The sequence below is a fragment of the Sinocyclocheilus grahami genome, unplaced genomic scaffold, assembly GCF_001515645.1.
Source record: "Sinocyclocheilus grahami isolate Dianchi unplaced genomic scaffold, SAMN03320097.WGS_v1.1 scaffold29.1, whole genome shotgun sequence".
Lineage (NCBI taxonomy): Eukaryota > Metazoa > Chordata > Actinopteri > Cypriniformes > Cyprinidae > Sinocyclocheilus > Sinocyclocheilus grahami.
Window position 1 is genome coordinate 2,385,846 of NW_015505208.1, and position 22,089 is coordinate 2,407,934.

The 22,089-nt window shown below is 36.2% G+C and overlaps 2 protein-coding genes and 1 long non-coding RNA gene across 8 annotated transcripts in view; 2 read left to right on the forward strand and 1 right to left on the reverse strand.

The window, feature by feature from the left end:
• The first annotated feature begins 881 nt into the window (after positions 1 to 881).
• mxra8b (matrix-remodelling associated 8b) lies at positions 882 to 9,622 on the forward strand. 5 transcript variants are annotated; one of them, XM_016257165.1, is made up of 11 exons: positions 882 to 1,053; positions 1,449 to 1,537; positions 3,161 to 3,187; positions 3,293 to 3,595; positions 3,697 to 3,798; positions 4,930 to 5,421; positions 7,681 to 7,860; positions 7,962 to 7,992; positions 8,134 to 8,204; positions 8,576 to 8,653; positions 8,752 to 9,622. In XM_016257165.1, exons 2-11 carry the CDS (start codon positions 1,522 to 1,524, stop codon positions 8,775 to 8,777), a joined length of 1,326 nt encoding a protein of 441 aa, XP_016112651.1. In that variant the 5' UTR covers positions 882 to 1,053; positions 1,449 to 1,521; the 3' UTR covers positions 8,778 to 9,622. The 5 variants fall into 5 exon arrangements, with proteins under 5 accessions (XP_016112651.1, XP_016112637.1, XP_016112655.1 ...); XM_016257151.1 differs by lacking the exon at positions 1,449 to 1,537; XM_016257169.1 differs by lacking the exon at positions 1,449 to 1,537 and having other exon boundaries at positions 7,681 to 7,839; positions 7,947 to 7,992.
• LOC107570903 (uncharacterized) lies at positions 7,310 to 12,151 on the reverse strand. Its single transcript, XR_001607102.1, has 3 exons — positions 12,013 to 12,151; positions 7,743 to 7,825; positions 7,310 to 7,530 (listed from the first exon to the last, which is right to left on the reverse strand). It is a non-coding gene; the product is annotated as an uncharacterized lncRNA (long non-coding RNA).
• Positions 11,499 to 22,089, forward strand: part of dvl1a (dishevelled segment polarity protein 1a) — a 36,810-nt gene continuing 26,219 nt past the window's right edge. For both annotated transcript variants that reach the window (XM_016257133.1, XM_016257141.1), the window contains exon 1: positions 11,499 to 11,937. In XM_016257133.1, the coding sequence (XP_016112619.1) occupies positions 11,768 to 11,937 (170 nt within the window). In that variant the 5' untranslated portion in view covers positions 11,499 to 11,767. The remainder of the gene's footprint in view (positions 11,938 to 22,089) is intronic.

Consider the following 22,089-nt stretch of genomic DNA (forward strand, 5'->3'; position numbering starts at 1 on the left):
CAAACACTCAAGATGGGTTTGGTGCATAAAGGGAAAAAAAGTACCCCATCTGTACAATGAAATATACTGCTGTATTTTTTATGTCGTGGGCCTATATTTCTGCTGGAGGTCCTGGACATTTTTAGATACATGGCATCTTTGATTCTATCAAATACCAACAGATAAAAAATCAAAAAGTGACTGACTCTGTTAGAAATCTTATAATGGGCCATGTTTGGATCTTCCAACCAGACAATAATCCAAAAACAAACCTTAAAAACAGCACAAAAATGGGTCACTGAGCACAAAACCAAGCTTCTGCTATGGCCATTCCAGTTCCCTGACCTGAACCGTATAGAAAATGAGTGTGGTGCACTGAAGAGGAGAAGCACCATCATGGAGCTGGGAATCTGAAGGGTCTGGAGAGATTCTGGATGAAGGAATTGTCTCTGATCTCTTGTCACGTGCTCTCTAATCTCATCAGGCATTATAGGAGAAAACTCAGAGTTGTTGTTATGCCAAATGGAGGTTTCAAAAAGCATTGAATAAAAGGGTGCCGTAAATTGTGTCCAATGTGTATTAGAGAAAAACATTTATGTCATAATGATATTTCCCCCCATTTAAAATTCTTATTCTCCAATGAAAGGTTAGAATTATGTGCATTTTTAAAATAAAAGATCACAAATGATCAACAATGCAGATTTATTTTCACAGCCTTCTTTGATTATATTTACCAAGGGTGCCAATAATTCTGACCACGACTGTATATATATATATATATACCCGAATACGTTTTTATTATGGAGATATTATACTGTGCTGCTGTTGAAACCCAGTATAAATTATGAAATATTTGCAGGTAATGTAAGAGAGTTGAGTATTTCATGATGTTAAATATTCTGGAGGAGGAGCATGTTAGTGGTCCAGACTAGCAGACGGCAAAGATTTAGTTTTCTGTCGCTGGTCGACGAAACTTCTGAGCTGAGGTGACAGTCCTTTGAAAAACATTTTCATCGCGCGCCAGAAATAACAAATATCTTCACCACTTTTCGGACATGTTTCTTGTGCCATACAGTAAGTAGCCAAATCATTTTTTCACGAATTCCCATACTTATTTAATTGTATTTTTACTGCTTTGAATTTTTTTTACCTACACTGACTAACACTGTGTTGCATCCTTCAAAGTAAATATGTAATTGTGCATTCAATTTTGTCTTTAGTAAATCTCGTGCTGGCGTCCTGCCAACTCTCCTTCCCTTTGTTTTTCAGTTTTCTGTGTCAAAAAGATATGCTAATTTGTCTATATATTTGGCAGAACGGTTTAGATTAAACGTCTTTCCAGCTGCTTTGTTTTTCTCTTTCTGTTAACCTGCTTCTCCCCCCTTCGTGTCTCTTTAAAATGTGCAGCTTTGTTTTTGTGCTTCACTAAATCATGGCTTCCTCTAACTAAAGTCAGTTGTGTTTGTTAGTTATGAACGAGTCAGTGAGTCACCGTCTTCATTCTGCAACATCAGCAGTAGTAAACGATGTGTTTTCCTCCACATGTGCTACTTCTCAGGTTTGTCAGGGGAATTTAGCAATGTTTTCTTCATGAATTCTCTTTAATTTCTGTTAAAAGAGTGTAAAACCTGGTCTGAGAATATAAATCAAGTTGCATTACAGATGGGGAAAAGCAAAAAGTTATTTTTGTTCTCCTTGCATTCAAATGTTTTTTTTTAATAGTAGTCTTTTGTGTGGAAAGACACGTCAATGTTTAATAGTCTTCTTGTTTAAACACTGTCATGCGTGTAAAGACAATTACAGGGTTTGGGGTTTTGACATTTTTTTCTTTGTGGGCATACTTTGCTTTCCAGCTCAGTTTTTAGGCTCTTATAAAACACTACCCTCCTAAACATAATCTCTCTTTCGTTCATACAAGTTAGTTTTTACTTTGCTTTTAATGGGATTTTTAGCATTTAAATGTTTCTTTCTTTCTTTGCACTATAACAAAAAATATGTCATTGACCTGTTTTGAACAGGTCACCTGTTTTGTTTTTGGCAGACCGTCATTTTTTGCTTGTCTTGCATTCTGTTTTTATTTATTTTTTAAATGAATTCATTAGTATATCAATTTTATATCAGTATATATCAGTATATCATATATATGTATATATCAGTATATATCAGTATATCAGCCAGGACCAAGAACAGTTTTTTCCCACAGGCTATACTCAGTCTTAACAATTAAGCTTTCATAATTATACATCGTTCATCACAACTAACATAGTATATTTATATTAAACTGCACACTTTGTAAATAACATATCTGCACACTAATAAACATATCTGTACATTTATCTAAACAATTATATTTTTTCTTCTATTTCTGTATATAGTACATTATTAAATTTTTCTATTTTTTTTATTATATTAGTTTTATATTACATCCCTACTGTGTTATTCCTATGTATGTCTGCACTATCATGTATGTCTGCACTATGTTTGTACTTTCTTCTACACTGGAAGCTCCTGTCGTCAAGTCAAATTCCTTGTGTGTGTAAACATACTTGGTAATAAAGCTCTTCTGATTCTGATTCTGATTTTATTATTTCATTTGATAGATTTAGTTTAATGTGGCAAGACACGTCAATGTTTAATGATGATCAAATCTTCTTGTTTAGACAAGAAAAAAATGAACAAGCAAATCACAAATTCACCCCTTGCATTCCTCACATGATTACACATCTGGTGTTGGATGGTGGTAGTTGACTGTCCATATACTGGGACCTTGACCATTTCTATTTCTTAACCATAGATAGATTTTTTTTTCTGATTAGATGACATTTGCTGTAGTTTTCGTGATGGTTGTGGAGACTGAGGCCTTCAGAAAGTCAGTATTTATCTTCTGGATTACAGGTCTGACTGCTGAGAGGGAATGAATGGATCCTATGTGTTGTTTCTCTTTGTGTTGGCATAGCAGCAAATGCAGTATTTAGTAATAAGTCTTATGCAGTTCTGAACTGTTTTAATGTGTCTGCATTTACAATGTAAACACTGACTGATGCAAACAGTGATTTGGGGTGGAGTTCGGTGTTTGAAACATCTACAGGGCAGATGCCAAATGTACATATTCAGATGATGTCATTAAGTGAGACTTACACCTTCAGTAATTCTAAGGCTTGTGTTCTTGTTCTCATTTCAGTCTGGACTGCCTTGATCTTACCATGTGGTGAGTGAGCAACAAAACAGTTGTTTGGTCACAGTTTCCCAATGTTTTTTCATACTGCATAAACCCAGATTAATATAAAATGTAATATATATGCATGTCTTTTAGCCTGGGCCCAAAACAGCATGCCAAGTGTGGTTGTGGAGGCAAGGAACATTACTGTTCCAGCCGGGTCTGATGTTCTACTGCCGTGTCATAACCAGCGGATGGTTTGGAGACAGGATCGCCTGCGGGACCGTCAGCGCGTCGTGCACTGGGACCTGATCCGGAACCAACCCGATTATACTGTGGAGCGCATTTTAGATATGTTCTCAGGGGGAAGAGAGCGCTTGTACAACGACTACAACAAGGGCCGAATTACTATTTCAAAAGACGCCTTCAGCGATGGAAATTTCTCACTAGTTATTAATAGTAGGTACATCCTTTTAGACCATGTCCATGTCACTCTTTTGATTCTTTTTCTCGTGATATTTAATACCTGCCATTCTTCTGTTGCTGTTTTGTTTGCGCAGATGTGGACGTGAATGATAAAGGTATCTATACCTGCAACCTACATCACCACTATTGCAAGGTCCACCAGTCCATTCAAATCCAGCTCAACGTCACTAAATCACGTAAGAGAATAAGCTTCACATCTATTGTTTGTTTAAAAACTGAAAAACACAAGAAAGGAAGCCTTTTTCCACCTCAGAATTAAAAATGCTTGCAACTATACATTTCACAACTGTGACTTTATTTTACGCATTTGAGAATGTTTATTTCTCAGTCATGACAAAATAAGCTATATGAAACAAATCCTAGTGTAAGAATTATTATTATTTTTTTTTTTACTAATTTTAAATCTAGCTATGACCAAGTTGTTCTTACAAGGTGTCTTTTAGGTCATACAAGATTTACACATGGATATTTATTAAAAGGTGAAGAACCACCATCATGCCTTACTTGCCAAACTAAAATGACTGTGAAGCATATTTTATTGGATTGTACTGTTTTTAATGTAAATAGACAACGGTTTTATTCAGAGGTGTGTTTAACTGATTTATTTAAAAATGTATCACCTGAATGTATTTTAGAATTTTTGTCTAGTGTAGATCTGAAATGTCTTTTATAACCTTTTGTTAATTGTATACCTTGTATAATTTATTCAGAGATTGGCATGAAAATAGCCTTGATGCTGGCATGGCGTTAAAAAGTGAATAAATAAATTCTCAGTCACTGACTTTATATCTAAAAACTGTGACTTTATATCTTGGAATGTGCCTTTTTATTTCACAAAATGACTTTCTATTTCTATTTCTATTATGACTTTTTATTTTGCAATAGTACTTTTTATCGCACAATAAGACTTTATATCTCACAATTTTGACTTTTTATCATGCAATTTGTCTTTATATTTCACAATTATGAATATTTTATCTGGCAATATGACTTTTTTCTCATAATTGTGACTTTTTATCTCGCATAGTGTCTTTATGTCTAACAATGTGACTCTTTATCTCACAATGTGGCTTTATTTAATTTTTTTAAAAACTTTTTAATGAGCTTCTGTACTTCCAGGCTTCCATAGTTTTAGGCATGTTTACGTTAAACTGAAGTGTGTCATTTCTGTGCTTATAATCCAACCAAGTTGAGCATAAAAAATTATGATTTTCAAATGTAATCTTTTTTAATAATATGTTTAATTTAACACTATATGAATGAAACATTATTATTATTATTATTTCAAAAAATGTCAATCTCTGCAGCTCGAAAGGAAAAACGTGTCTGGGATGGTGATAAATCCATTTTTGTGGTTCTGGTGGGGAAGAGTGTGGTGCTTCCCTGTGTGAACCGCAGGCAATTGTGGACAGACAGTCAGAGGGACGAGGGCCAGCAGCAGGTGGTCCGCTGGGACTGGCAGGCACCTGGGGTCACCCGTGACCGAGCAGACCACCTCATCGATATGTATGCCTCTGGAGAAAATCAGCAATACGGGCCGTTCTTCCTCCGGAATAAGATGAACATCTCAAACGATGCCTTCTCCATGGGGGATTTCTCCCTGAGCGTCCACAACATTCAGCCCTCTGATAAAGGCCTGTATTCCTGCCATCTTCACCATCACTACTGTGGCCTACATGAAAGACGAATCTTTAGGGTGATCGTCAGCCCTTCTGTCCAGCCTTTGCCTCCAATGCGTGCCTCTACTGATGCACCAAAAACTCATTCTTCTTATCCTGTCCCACCTGCTGATGACCCAAGTAAGAGAATCTTTGGGGGGGGGGGATCCAACACAAGGCTATTATATGGCTTTGGAAGACTTGGAATATAGTGCAGAAGTTGAATGGATCACTTTTATGGTGCTCTTTTTCTTTGAAGTCTTTATGACCAGAAGTTTTATGGCAGGATCTGTCAAATGATTCTTCAAAAAAATCTGCATCTTTTCCTTTTTTGTTGCATGACAGACAAGACTTAAAGAAAAATATTTTTTTTTGCAAAACGGTGCCCTTTTCTTTTTCCTAGCTTTTAAACATATATTTCTGTTTTCCTAATCAGCTCCTTTGCTCCTCTTTAATGTAAATGTAGTTCTCAGACAATATTCCTCCCACAAACCCTTTTTCTCTCCGTTTACTTTTCTGCTCCGTCTTCTCCATTATGCAGTGGGAATTTTACAGTATTCTTTCCATCTCTCTCTTTGTTTTTTCTTTTTTGAGCTGTCTAAAATGCCTTTGTCTTTTGCCTTTGACTCACTCCATTCATTTTGGCTTTGTCATTGCCTGTGTTACAAAACACTTGTAAAGATGAGTTTGTACGAGTGAATGTTTTCAACAGAAATGTAGTGAATAGGTCTTAAAGGAGGTGGGGGAGATTTTATTGGAAGAGTGCTTCATATTTCCCCTGCTTAGCAATGGCTGAGCTCACTTTATAAACTATAACAGCCACAGAAAAGGTCACAGCAACGTCTTGCTTTCTTCAGGTGGTTTGCAGATTAGACCATCATTGTTCAGACAATATTCCCCATCTTGCATTGGCAATGGGCTGGTTTTTGACATGAAAAGCCACATCTGTACAACATCTGGCCCGCTGTAACATGAAAGCTCAAAGCGGGAATGGTCTGTGTTAGATTCACATCCTCACATGTCTGTAAACATTTAGCCCCACTCTACAAGAAGTGGTGTCAGTCAGCTATCCTATAGATTTAGTGCATTGTCTGAATGTGACCTTGTAATTTTTAAATGGGAAGAAAACAAAAATATTTATAAATATTTAATTTTAATCATTTTTTAAATTTATTAATTTTTCATTTTTTTTATTTAATATATTTACATAATATTTATTTTAAATAGTTAATTTTTTTTCAAAATTAAATATTGCTATTTTTTTAAAGGATATTAAATAAATTTTTTTTTTAACCTTCTTGTTCAAATTTTAACACTATCTAGAGATTAATGCACATTCAACAATTTAACTTGGATGAGTTAATTCTTCCCTATTTTTTTCTCTCCGGCTGTCCTCTAAACAATAAAAAAAAATGGCATTATAAATAATACACACAATTTTTATATGTGTTGTATTCCAATACAATTTGCGTTGTGAAATGTTAAACACTTCAGTATTATACAAATATGAACACTTACCATGTGCAACTCATTTGATTCTTCATTGTTCATTGCAATGATGAGACATAATGACTCATAAAGTAATCATAATGTCTGTTAGTTTTAGGATGAAGAAGTCATTTTTTGTGTTGTTAAGCCAAGAACAAGATTTACAATACTGTAAAACACACAAACAGCAGCATTCAGTGAGTTTGTTTGGTCATATAAACACTACTGACATGCGATCCCTGAAGATTTAGTTCAAGTTCAAGTTCATCTTTGCTTTATTGTCAATTCTTCCACATGTACAGCACATACACACAGAATATTGAAATTGCGTTACTCTCAGACCCTTGGGTGCATACAGATAACATAAATACAGATTAAATACAAAATACAACTATACAAATATACAAATAAGGTAAAATGTAAAAATATATATATAAAGCACAAGGCATATGGCAGATAGAGTGCAAACCAGTAAAGTAAACAACAGTGCAGATATAGTGATTGTAGTGCAAAAAAATGATTTGTAATTTAGCAGATTAAATCTAAATTCTCCCTGTTATTGTGGGGCACTAAATAAGTGGAAAATGTCTCCAGACAGACTGACCATGAAGTGGTCTCTCCGCCTGCACTATCGCTTCCCGTTCTTGTGGTTTGTGTTTTTTTCTCCATTGCTGCGGCATGACATCATGTCTGGAACTCATTACGCCTGTTTTGGCCATTCTTACATGAAACCTTGTCCCTCTCCCCTCTCGCCTGCCAGGCCTGGGTGAAATGGGAAAAACAAACTAGCAATCAGTGCTTTTCGGCTTTCTTTCTTGCCTGCCTTTTAGTACAGCATAAAGTAGTTAAATGTTTTAAAATCAGATATTTAAGAGTTCTCATTCATCTGGTCTTCTCATGTTTTCTTTGCAGATACAAACATGGTCGAAGCGCCCCACGTCCTCAATGTAATTCTGCCTGAGAATCAAACTCACCTCTTGCACCAAGTGGGCTACATCCTGGCAATCTTCCTGCTGCTTCTGTTAATGCTCATTGGCATCATTATGACCACGAGGCACTGCAGAAAAAAAAGTAGGATCATGTGGATGATTGGTGAACACATTTAAATATATAATTAGTACCTTTGAGATTATAGGCTTGAATCTTACTGAATTCTCTTTTGACATTTCATATTATAGACCTATCTGTTTCAGGGCCTGAGTTTGAGGTTCGATGGTCTGAACGGTAAGGATTTAAATGGACTGATAAAGTTATCCAGTTTTGTCAATTCAGCTTCACAGTATCTTATTCAGTGTTTTTGAGTCCGCAATAATCATTTTACACTCGCTAATACATAAAAAGCAGAACTTTTGCTTTACCTGGCAGGGGTCAAGGGACATCCATTGAGCTCGATGCCACAGAACTGCAACCCTACAATCAGGAGGACTTGCGACTGGGTAAGTGCAACCACATTTTCCATGATTTCTCTTAAAGCTGAAGTAGGTCATTTAAAAATCAAGACTTTATGAAAATAACCAGAAAAGATTGTAGATGCTGTAACTAGTGCTCTGGAAAGTCTAAAGAAACAATTTTTATTTCCTCCAGTATTCACAAGAACAAGACTCTTGGTTTAAATTACCACAGGATTGTTTTTTTTTTTTAATTGGTTGGTTATTGTTTTTTAGCAAGGAATTTTCAGTGAAATATTTTTTTTTTGCTGAATATCTCTCATCTGATGTATATTAATAGATGGTGATTTACCATAATTTTTTTATGTTTTCATATTTATATCAGCATATATTGAAGAAATCCTTGTATTTTTATTTAGACTACAAGAACAACATAATGAAAGAAAGGGCAGCGGCAAACAACTATCCCTCTCCAAAAGTTATTGATCTAAACAGAGGTAATGTGGTCTCAATTAGTGAATCTCGTTCTGGACAACCAGATGCATTGTGATGTATTTACACACTCTTCCTCTGTCTTCCTCTCTCTCAACTGAAGAAATGGAGAGAATGTCATGGATGTGATTCATAGTGAGTTGCTGGCTGGTCCAGAGCGTGCTGAATGAGAAGGGATTCAAGGACTTTACATTTACATTGAGAAAAGGAATGGAATTACTGTCTTTCTGCAGCATAATTACTGCTTACATGATCTTATAATACTCAAATTTTATTGATATTGGTAAGTCAATTGAATTGATATGTTTTTCTTATCATAATCACAGTGTACCGTAATGGTAATCTATTGAATTCAAGTTAAACATATGTAAAATGTGGGAAAGCAATTTGCTTAGTATAGAAAATTATGTGGGAGAGCAATTTGCTGAATTCAGCATTTGGTACTCTTCTGTGTTAAATTTCTACATTTAAAAAGTTAAATAGCTCAAATTGTGTGTGGTAGAAACCACTGTAAATGTCTGAATCTGAATGGAAATTTCTTATAAAACTCAGGAAGCAAACAAATAGCTGTGGCTTCAGGTCTACATAATAAAAGATGGTACACAAGTGAACCTCAAAGGCAATAATTAAATGTGCTGTTTTTGTTATTCTGATGTATGTGTATCTATATGTTACTTCTCGTATAATTTTGAGCCCTGTTGACCCGGACTTCTTTGGTCCATTGTCTTTTTACAGTATTTGTTTTACAGCATTATGTAGATGGTACAGTTGTAGCTTATTTGCTTTTGCGATATGAGCAAGTCCCATTGATCTTTTTCCATCATCATTTTTTCAGCAATTTCCTTGGTCAGTGATGTTCATTTACATTATTATTACGTTATGAAGCATTTATGCAGTAGTTTTTATTTGATCTGGAGTGTACTTTTATCTTTAAAATGGCAATAAATGTTCATGTTGGTATAGAGGACCAATGTACAAACATAATAAAGTTGATTCTGAAATATTTCATTCATTCTTAAGATTCATTCTTTCCATATGTAAGGCATTGTAGCTCTATTGTCTACATTCTTTACAAATGTTGTCTACAAATGTTGAGCCCCACTGTTACCAGATTCTGATCGCAGTGTCTTAATTGATATCATACGTCCCACAGGAATGGGGAACTAGATGTGCCGGCGTGCAATATTTAAAACAAGCTATGTTTTGTACATTTTGTAGTAAAACAATTTGTTTTACAATAAGTTATGTAACTTATGCAACATGTAAAATAAAAATACAAAATTATTTCTAATAACAATAATCTAGAAATCCAGTATTTTATGCCATTGGCCAAAATGTTTGCTGTAACCTGAAACTGTGGAGCAATAAATAATTTGACTGCATTAGGAAGTTCATCCAGTTATTTACTCTAAATGTTGAGCAGGGCATTTCAAGAGACAAATTGGTACTTTAAGTACAAACTGAGCAAAGAAAAAGCATGTCCTTTGCAAAAAGTTGTTTTGATTGACTACCAAATCCATGAGCCAGTGGAATCCACTCCAATAAGTTTAATAAATAAAGGAAGCTCACTTTAATTGTCGTGTGCAGTGAGGCAGAGTGTGAAATGTAGAATGTGAGCACTGAGTTTAATTGAGTCTGATTGGGGCTTGGAGTTTGTGTTACTTTTGGTTGGCCTGTACCTGTTTCCTAAACAATTTTCAAATAACGTAAGAAATACAGGAAGTATAGAGAAGAACAGAGCTGCCCCCTGCTGTTAGAAAATATATTATAACACACAATGTCTGTACCTGGTGCTCATGCTTGCTTGCACAACTTCAGAACATCTATCTATCTATCTATCTATCTATAAATTTATGAAATGTTTATAATAGTTAAACATTTAGTATTTTTCATTCATTTTATTGTCCATCTATGTTCTATTCAAATACAGTATTGAAAAACTGATTTGTAGAATTTTGCAATATAACAATACAATTAAATATAAAAGTTAATGTTATTTGTAAAAAAAAGATTGTTAATTTATTTTGGGAATGTTCTAAAATACATGGTTGTTGTTAAGCTGATGTGAGGATGTGTTCCTCATTGGATTGTGAGACAAATCTAATATGTTTGATTTAATTATTATAATTCCTTGTTATTATATCCATAAAGGCAAATGGAATGGAAAAATGTATATGTTTAAACCGTTTAAAAACTGACATAAAAAATATATCTAAAAGTAAAACCCTGAAAGCAATACAAAGAATGCAACTGTTTAATCTGCATGTTGTACATACAACAATTGCATAGTTCTGTATATTTTTCTATATATCTCTGACATGTTTGATTATATATTCTCGTTTGGATAATTTGTTTTGTTCTAAACAAACAAACAAACAAATAACAATAAAATTAGATTTGTGATATATCTGTGATATGTAAATCTATAACATCAATGACAGTAGTTCTCCGTTTTGTCAATTTACAGACAACAATTGTATGCCATGTTTTTATGTTTGCGAGTATTTTTTTATTTTATTTTATTTTTTAAATGTAAACTTTTGAAATCTAATGTTTGAAACCCCTTAATAAATAAACAGGCTTAAATACATAAAACCCCTTAAAATTTGCAAAGGTTTATCTTGCAAGGACATGAAGTTTTAGTCTTTGCAACTTCAGGGATCTTATCTATGCACAACACTCCAACGAGAAAGGAAAACTTGAAATCGCATCATATGACCCTTTTAACAGAGTTGGCTTAGCGGTTCAGTCGAGTGACTGTCACGGGCTGTGTCTACCGCTAGAGGGCAGCCTACCTCTATGAGAAACCTGTAATGGTAATATATCCTGAACTCCAGCTCGTAGGGATGTGAACCGTCCCTTCCTGTTTTACTGGCGATCAGAGAGAAACATTGACGCCGTGATAGAGACGCGCAAGCTCCGGTTATGTCTGGAACCGCTCGCGCCGTCCAAGACCAGGATTTTTGTTTGCCTACGTGAAACCGGCAACCAGCAATGTCGCCTTATAGCGCATATATGACACTTGACGGGTTATAGTCTACAAATATATTTTTAATCGCGCTGCTGCAACCCTTGCTCCTTCTTCTGTCAATGATTGTCCTACCCATATAAGCCTACTCATGGCGGAGACCAAAATTATATACCATATCGACGAAGAAGAAACCCCTTATTTAGTGAAACTGACGGTTTCTCCGGAAAAAGTCACTTTGGCGGATTTTAAAAATGTCCTCAACAACCGTCCGGTCAACAGTTATAAATTCTTTTTCAAATCTATGGATCAGGATTTCGGGTAAGTATGGAGAAATATGATTTGCTTATATTGTAGAGTGGTTTAGTAAAAAAAAAAAACCCACGATCGACTCACATGCCTTATAGACGCAGTCAAACCTGGAAAGCGTTTAGAACGTTTGCTTGTTCGTTTGTTGTGACGTTGCTACATTGTTACATTGTTGCTGCTGGCACCTGCTTTGAACCCGTGTTCTAAAGTGCGTGTGCTCGACTCAGAACCCTCCACCACTGTGGCAAGCCGCTTTAACATTTATGTTTTCCTTTAAAGTGAAAGACGTGAGTATCAAATTATCCTAATTACCAGTTCAGAGCACATGAATAACCAAGAGTTCTAGATGTTAAACGAGTTGCCGAGTTTTCACCGTGGAAGGGGCGTGTCGATTGAAACATGGCTGAAAAACTGATCTATATTATATCTATTATATATTATATATTGTTAGACAGGAGTTTACTGGATTGAAATGATGTGATTGCAAAAACCTGCATCTTTTAAGCTATTGTTTTTGTTATAATGTACTGATTCAAATTAGTAATCAATTATTAATTATTATTCTACCTGACTCTGAGTGTTTCTCAGGTGCACTTGAAGGCCTTACTAACTACTAGTCTTTACATTGTTACATTTAATTACTAGTAAGTAATCCAGTACTGGCTAGTATCCCTTCAATTTCAAGTTTAATTTTAATTGGATATTTATTGGACTAGTACTAATTCCAGTAGTTACTAGTATTTATTACATCACTCTCTAGTGATTTTTCAGTACATACGGCTATTTATTTTTTTTAACTTACATTTTCCCTAACAGTGACTTTATTGTGAACTTATTTCTTTTTTCCCCCCTCCATAACAGTTCAAACAGTTACTGGTTTCTATTACTGTCTGAACCGCAGTTACCCCCCCCCCCAAAAAAAACCCTAAAAATGTTATTGCATTTTTTACCAGCAACAATAGAAGTTACTTCAGTATTAAGATATTCACAATAAAGTGACTAGTAGCAATCATACTGAATCTGAAGAAACTCTAAAGTACTGTGCCCGGTTGCATAAAGCACCTTAAGTTTTTCCCTTAAGTATGAGACTTAATGTGTGATTTCCCCTTACCCAAGGGATTGACTTAAGGGTGTTGCATATATTCCCTTAAGTACTTCCCTTAGCAAAGGGAAACTGTTAAGTGTTTCACGACAGCGACCCAGGTTTTGCCATTAAAAAATCAACTGCTGCCATGGTCACGTTATTTGTTAATGCAGATAGCGGTGTACGTTTTCACAGAAAACAATATAACATGGATAAGGAAAACAGAAAAGAAAACCAAATATTTAAGAGAAGGACCAGACGAGACGGAAACCCAAATTGATAATTCACTCAAAACTGAAAATTCTGAAAAATAATTTACTCATCCTCATGTCAGTTCAAACCCATAAGACTTTTATTCATCTTTGGACAACAAATAAAGATCTCTCATCATTTCTGTCTATGTAGAGGTTTTCTAGTGTGAATAAATATATATTTAAATGCAAAGAGACAAGATAGTCTATGCATGACATTTTATTCGTATCCAAAACGATGTGAACATTAAATAATAATAATAATTCATTACATTTATATAGCACTTTTTTAGGCACTCATTGTCAAGGGGTATCTCCTCATCCACCACCAGTGTGCAGCATCCACCTGGATGATGCGACGGCAGCCATATTGCGCCAGAACGCCCACCACACACCAGCTTATTGGTGGAGAGGAGACAGAGTGATGAAGCCAATCAGCAGATATGGGGATTGTTAGTAGGCTATGATGATCAGTGGCCAATGGGCGAGTTTGGCCAGGATGCCGAGGTCACACCTCTACTCTTTTCGAAAGACATCCTGGGATTTATAATGACCACAGAGAGTCAGGACCTCGATTTAACATCTCATCCAAAGGACGGTGCTTGTTGACAGTATAGTGTCCCCATCACTATACTGGGGCGTTAGGACCCACACAGACCACAGGGTGAGCACCCCCTGCTGGCCTCCCTAGCACCTCTTTCAGCAGCAACCTAGTTTTCCCAGGAGGTCTCCCATCTAGGTACTGACCAGGCTCAGCCCTGCTTAGCTTCAGTGGGTATCCAGTCTTGGGCTGCAGGGTGGTATGGCTGCCGCTAAATTAAAGCGCTAAACTCTCATGCAGTGTATGTTTCATTCATACTCGAAGCCGGAGGGCGCTCTCGCGCAGAAAGTCCAAACCGGATTTATAGAAGTAGCCTATTTTATAAGCTGAATAAAAAACAGAAACGTAAACACAATAAACTCACGATTGCAGCAATATATGGTTTATGTGTGTTTTTCAAGTCATCTTCAGGTAATATGCAGGATAATACAGGAATAAAATATTATGGAATATAAATTTGCTCTCGAATGTGACGCACTCACGTTTGAGCTAATTATGTGCTGTATGTAATTTGATCAGTGTTTATATGTGAATAAATGCGTAAATTAAAATCTGTTTAACATATAAAGCGGCCGATCATGACTTGTAAAAGACTTTTGTGTGACACTTAAGGTGACATTTTCCAACCCTTATGTTATCCTTAGGAAAATGACAGTTAAGGGGCTTTATGCAACACTTAATGGTTTTTAAGGGATACTTAAGAGAAATTCTAAGGGTTTATGACGTTTCACCTAAAGACTTTCAGCAGCAACCTAGTTTTCCCAGGAGGTCTCCCATCTAGGTACTGACCAGGCTCAGCCCTGCTTAGCTTCAGTGGGTATCCAGTCTTGGGCTGCAGGGTGGTATGGCTGCCGCTAAATTAAAGCGCTAAACTCTCATGCAGTGTATGTTTCATTCATACTCGAAGCCGGAGGGCGCTCTCGCGCAGAAAGTCCAAACCGGATTTATAGAAGTAGCCTATTTTATAAGCTGAATAAAAAACAGAAACGTAAACACAATAAACTCACGATTGCAGCAATATATGGTTTATGTGTGTTTTTCAAGTCATCTTCAGGTAATATGCAGGATAATACAGGAATAAAATATTATGGAATATAAATTTGCTCTCGAATGTGACGCACTCACGTTTGAGCTAATTATGTGCTGTATGTAATTTGATCAGTGTTTATATGTGAATAAATGCGTAAATTAAAATCTGTTTAACATATAAAGCGGCCGATCATGACTTGTAAAAGACTTTTGTGTGACACTTAAGGTGACATTTTCCAACCCTTATGTTATCCTTAGGAAAATGACAGTTAAGGGGCTTTATGCAACACTTAATGGTTTTTAAGGGATACTTAAGAGAAATTCTAAGGGTTTATGACGTTTCACCTAAAGAAACCCTTAAGTAACATTTAAGGGATATTTTATGCAACACCCTTAAATGTAAGGGAAACTTAAGGGCGATCTTAAGAGAAAATTACACTTAAGGTGCTTTATGCAACCGGACCCTGGTGACTAAGGGTGCTTTCACACCTGTAGATCGATTGCTTTGTTCCGAAACAGGGATTAAAAATTATTATAATGTTGCTTTTTATTCTTGGTGCGGTTCGCTTTCACACGGCAAAGTTTCTAAATGGACCAAATTTGTTAATACAAGTCAAGCGAGTAAACTGTTCTCTCATTGGTCAAAGTTCCACAGTTTATTTTCCAGGATTCCACTTAGCTGTCACGGCTGTCATCTGTCAGGATGGAATGACAACAGCTTTGTGGGGTTATTGTTGGTATTTTTGTAGCTGTTATATTAATTAATCATTTTGAGCAGGATTGAGTCCAGGATTCATCAGGAATACATTTTTAAAATGCACCTAATAAGACGGCATTATAAAAAGAAAAAGTGCACTTTGATTTTGAATGGCGAAGATGTGCTCACCCACAAACATTCACAGGTTAATTTTGAAGTATTAGCAAAACAACAAAGCTAAAAAACAACAACAACATATGCCCAAACGAACCGAGCTAAAGGGGGGGGGGATGCGCCAGGTTCCGAAACAACGGGCCAGGTGTAAAAGCACCCTAATTGAATAGGTTGAATTACAGAATTACACAAATGAAGTAGGTACTAGTAGTTATTAGTAAAATTGAGAAAGATACCAGTCACTGTTTGATTACTTAAAATAATTACTAGTAACATAATAAGTACTAATTAGTTTTAATGAAAAATGTTAAATGGCTTGCCACAGCACCACACATGCACTGCAACAGAGCTAATTCTGTCAACTCCAGTGGCATGCTTCAGTTGTCCACATGGTACATATATATCATGGTTGTTTCCTAATACAGTGTCTTGTGTTGTAACTCCATTTGACAGTGACTTGTGCTCTGGTTTCCCTCGATTTGAATCTTTTGAAGTTAAAGCCAGGCCTTCAGAGGCATCATAATAGAAAATCTGAACATGACAAAGTCAGCCTGCTCTTTGAAAGTGACAGCACCTTTTATAACTCTAAAACTACAGCAGTCTCACTTACGTTAATTGAAATTGATCAGAATTACTTCCATGTTAGACTGATGGGTCAGATGCACTGACCAGTGTTGACCAGAAGAAAACATCAAACATCATTTTTAATTCCACTGAACATCTCACAGGTCCTAATTTGTTCAGACAGCAAACTCATTAGTATAGCAGATTTTCAGTCATTTTCTGTCACTTCAAAATGACCAGCAATAGACTGAGGTTAGGTGAGGGGAATTGAATGACTGTGAACCAGCAGCTGTCAGGCAGAACTGTCACTTTCTAATTTGTCAGTGTCACCCAACATGAATGGATCAGTTGCCTAATATTTCCAAATGGCAAACAGGCTGTCAGGTAAAACGAGCAGCTGTCCTTTCAGCTTTCTATTTTTCTGTGATGGTTAGACATCGTTCATTTTGAAATCGAGTCAAATTTGAGAAGTGTTCATAGTCATTAATAATAGGTCACCTAGTGTTTTGAATGGGCAATATTCAAACAATACTGAAGCTGTAGCACAATAATAAGTTTATTCTGCAAGAAATTATGTTCCTTAACAGAAACCGTGTCTGTTGTACATATTACATTATAATAGCAATAAGAATAGCAGTGAATAATTACAAGTCATTCATGTTTTGGTACTTAAGCAAATACCACATAATCAATTCTGGGTGGCATTGGAAGTTTTTAGTTTCTTTTAAATTATTTTCCTCAAGTTAATTGAAGTTTCCTCTCTTTTGTTATCGCTGTCTCTGTAATGTGACTTGTGAATGGTAATTCACAGTGATGGTAAAGTGACAGTGTTCGGCTGTAATATCTGCTATGTAATGTCATGGATGGATAAATAGATACATTTGATCTAGGCTTCCCATGTTAACTTCTAAGGAGTCTCTGCATTATTTATGTTCAGAGATGACTGTCTCGTTTAATCTGAAAAAAAGACACACAGCAGGCACAGATGTTTAGTGATATGTCTAGGATAGGAATGCTCCTCTGCAGTTGGAAATGTGTTTATTTCTTAACATTTTAATTTGAAGGCCTCTTTAATCCCACAAGGCTATTAACCTGCCATTCATCAGACCCTTTTAAACTCACATATGCACCACAACACATGTTGGTGTTCTAGTTGGTGTCCGATCTTCCAAAAAACTTGCTTTTCCTGTTAACATAGGATAGTTTACTAACAGCATTGCTTTTTTGTCACACCTAGCACTGGGTGCACAGTTGGCCCTGGTGACCTTGAAGTAGATTGCATGAACAAACAAAGCTTGACCTTCAATGCCAGACTGCTATGGTAGGTTCTCCTTGGCTACTTTGTTGTGCTAAGTAGCAACTTGGGCCTAGCCTTATAGGCTTACATATACTTTGAGGTTGGGATGTGCGATTCATTCAGTTTTAGTTTCAATTTCGATTTTTGCTTCCAATGATTATGAAATAATCAAGATAAAACCATTATTATTATTTCATTTAAAATTGTGCTTTCTACCTTCCTTAAAAGCCCAAACTTAAAGCCCCCCCCCCCATTTTTTATAATTTCTCTATTTTATTTATTTGTCATATTGTTTATAATTTTCGACTTTGTTTTTATTTTATTGCTGACTATTTACTTCTCTTCAAAAATTTATTTTTGAGGATTTTTTTAAAAACTTAGATTAATTAGCCTAGTATTTTTCTGCTGTGGTATCGAAATTGGGCTTTTAAAATCATAATCATGATTATTTTGTTCAATATTGCAATCATGATTTTTTTAAACATGATTAGGAGACCTAAATCTTATGAGTACTCTATTTTTTCATAATAGCGTACTCATAAGATTTAGGTCTCCTAATCATGTTTAAAAAAATCATGATTGCAATATTGAACAAAATAATCATGATTATGATTTTTGCCATAACCAAGCAGTCCTACTTTGAGGTTCAGTATGCTGACTACAAAACGATGAGTCGCAGCTTGGATCTGGACACATTTCAGAACCATAAATGCATCCCAGGGGGAGTTGATTTATTTTGTGTGCAGCTAAATGTGGCGAACATTATTTTTAGACAGCCTTGCATTGTTCATTCTTCAACCATTCATAAAGCAGGAAGAAATCCAACCAGCACATGTCTTTTGAGATCTCAAATGCACAAAAATGGGCCTCTGTAATGCGGGTTAGTTAACATGTACATTTACAGATCAGCAATGAGATGAACCTATGAACTCTTGGATAGCGTAGAGACACACCCCTTATTATCACATCATAACTAGCCCTACAGTGTCCAACATAAACATCGCTAATCCCACTATTACTGCCATAGATCCCTACTGTGTGTGTCCTCCGTAATAATGAACAACATTCTGCTGCTTCTGAAAATATCTTCTGATGTTATCCACCGCAGTCTGTTGACCGGCTTTGAGGATAGAGAGCGGTGCAGACACCCAAACACCATCTCTCTGAGGGCCGATGCATTCCAGTTACCTCATTTCACTGCTTCTGCTGTGTGTGATTGTTGGATAACATAATCTTAAATAAATCTGATGTGTTTAACAAGATATCAGTGGAGCGTATGAATGAAGACCGGGAATAATGATCCAGATGGATCCCATTGGCTTTTAAGCAGCCTTTTTTCAGTACATGTTGCGCACAGAGCGCTTGTGTTTTAACTAATGGTTACGCTGTAGTGAATTCCTCAGTGTCAGGCCAAGTTGATGTATTTTTTATTAGACCCCCATTGACTTCACAGAAAGATTTCAGTTGTGTTTAATTTTTAAAGTGCTGCTGTCGCGTGTTGCGCAGAGGGATGTGGTTGGCATTTGACTGGAAGTGATATGGAAGTGCCTCTCTCTTCTTAACAGCTTGTAGGTGAAATAAAATGCGTTAAGTGAAATAATCTCATGGTCTCATTCACTGACTGATTATCAGGCATTAATCGGACTGGATTGGCCCTCGTCTCGGCCCTCATTATTTGTTGTAGGATCATGCTGAGCTGTGCCGCAGCTCACAGATGGAACGGTCCCACATCACAGGAAATCCCTGAAGTAGATAAATGATATCATGACCATGTGGTTGCTAGTCAGAAAAACCCTATAGATTTCTGAAGAAGGGCATGTGCATGGTTATATATTGATTTTCATTTGTTAGATCTCAATGTGAATGTCATCAGTGGTGCTTGCATCACTATTTACTCTTTTCACTAACCTTAATTATTAAACTCCGGCTGTTTGGGCTACAAATATCAATTGTACATTAAATGGTGGGGCTTGTTGAGAAGTATGCTTTTTATTTTCTAAGTGATCTGACTTAAGCTTTTTGCTTGGCAGATTATAAAACCAGTGTTATTTTATATTGCAGTATTTAAACTTAAAGTGCCCCTATTATCAATTTTTTGAAAATTACCTTTCATGCACAGCTCTAAGTGATTGAAAACATCCTGCAAAGTTTTAAATCTAAAAGTGCACCGTGTATAAAGTTATTGTCTCTCAAAGAAAGAGTAGACTCTGAATGAATCCCAAGCCGTTGATGTCAACATGAAACATTAGCATATTGCCCACCCACTTGTTGGTCTTTTCGAGTTAGTCTGAATGAAAATGCAAATTCATTCTTTGCCACTAGGTGTGCTTTTGGAGCAGTAACGCTGTCCACAAAGCAACACTGCGCTCATAAACACTGCTTTATCAGGCATTACAGGCATGATGAAATGAAAATGAGACCAATCGGACCAATCACTGCAGATTAGCGTCACGCAAAGGAGGGGTTTGGAAAAATGAATCGTTTGGGAGTCGTTGAGCAAGTAAGGTAAAAAAATAAATGAAGTGTTTTTTGACCTTGCATGCATGTCAACCTGTTGTTGGGGACTCCCAAAACCAAAATATGAACATTTTATTACCCATAATAGGGACACTTTAATAATATTTTTATGTTTTCATTTTTATTTTCATTTTTTTTAATGTAAGCTTTTTAAAATATATATTTTTAGCTTTTTATATTTATTTCAGTTTTAGTACTTCAATTTGTTCTTTAAATGTATTTTAGTTAGTTGCCAAGGCAGCATTTGTATTTTTTTTAAGTTAGTTTTTCTTTTATTAATCATATTTTATTTCAGCTTTATTTAAGTTAATGAAAATATTTCTAATAGTTTTAGTTGTAGTTAACAATAACAGCACTGGAACACCTTAGTAACACAGCAACAATTTGGCAACCATCCTTAGCATGCTAGCATCATGCTGGGGAGTTTAGCACAGGCTGGAACCACTCAGACAAATATAGTTTTGCTTGTATATACAGATAGTTCACCCAAAATGTTGTTTACTCATGTTGTTCAAACAACATTGGACCACATTGACTTCAATTGCAGTATTTTTCAAAATATCTTCTTTTGTGTTACACAGAAGTTGGAACGACGAGTAAATGACGACAAAACTTTCATTGGGTGAACTATCCCTTTAAGAAAGCTTGTTAGCTAGTTTCAAGACATGTTTAAGCTTAAAGCTGATATTATTACCCAGAAGAAAAGATTTATAGTCCAGTATGTAACCAAAGGCGTTACCTCGCGAGTTTGGACAAACCACACTTCCTTATGGCCACCCCCACACTCCTCGCTGTATGTTGCTGTATATTGTAAAGACCTCTTGAGAGGACACAAACACTTCCTACCCATGACAGAGTTACACCCCGGTTTCCTGTGCTGGGCTCAGGGCACTCGAACAGACTGCGGCAGCTCTCCTTGTTTTGTTACTTTTCCAACAAGCCCATGTTATCATCATCCTTCAGTCCCACTCAACTCACCTCCTCGGTCTCACAGCTGTGTGGGTGATGTGACCTGGAAGTTCTGGAGGAGTGGAGAGGAAGACGTTATAATTACGACAGGATGCTGGAATTTCTCAAGTTCTGTCAACACATTTTAGCACTGTACAATTTAGATTTTTGATATGGTCAAAATATGATTTGTGATATTACATCTATTTTTTATTTATTCATTTAGCAGATACTTTAATCCAGTGGGGATTTGGAGGAATTCTGCAACACAGGCAGTTCATCTTAAAGAGACAGTAACACAAGAAGTTAACAGAGGTTTAAAATTGTAAAAAAAAGTAGTTCATGTATGAAGTAGTGGCAAAAAGCAGAGAGGAGGATGCTGCAAAGAACAGGGTTGATGTAGGCAAACCTGGAGGGCTAATTAGCCATGTGTTCCCTCAGGAACGTCTAATGGGTTTTTAGAGTGGCTGTGTTCGATTTATGATTAAAATAAGATCTGTGGTTACACTACTTGAAGGCATTGATCCTTTAATAATCTATGACATCAGTTGCACACTGTCATACCTTAGATGTGAACTTTGTAACCTTTCTCAGATGTTTCTTCTATGAGACAATTGTTGACGTATTTGAAGAATTTGAGAAATGTTTGAATTCATGTTGATCCGTCACTTTTGATTGTAGGTGCTAAGCTTTGGGATCTTTCTGAAAACTAGGTTGGGAACAGAGGAAATATACAGGTTCATTTTAGGGCTGCATGATAAATCGCATGCGATATTTAACGCGCATCTTGTCAGTTCTTTAATCAGCGGTAAATCTCCATCACCTGCGGGCTTTCACATGGAGCAGCATTAACTACACAGAGCCGTTGTTCACTGACAAGCTGCGCAAAACCACGACCATATTTTGCGCATGTTTGCGCAGCTTGTCGGTGAACAACGGCTCTGTGTAGTTAATGCTGCTCCATGTGAATGCCCGCAGGTGATGGAGATTTACCGCTGATTA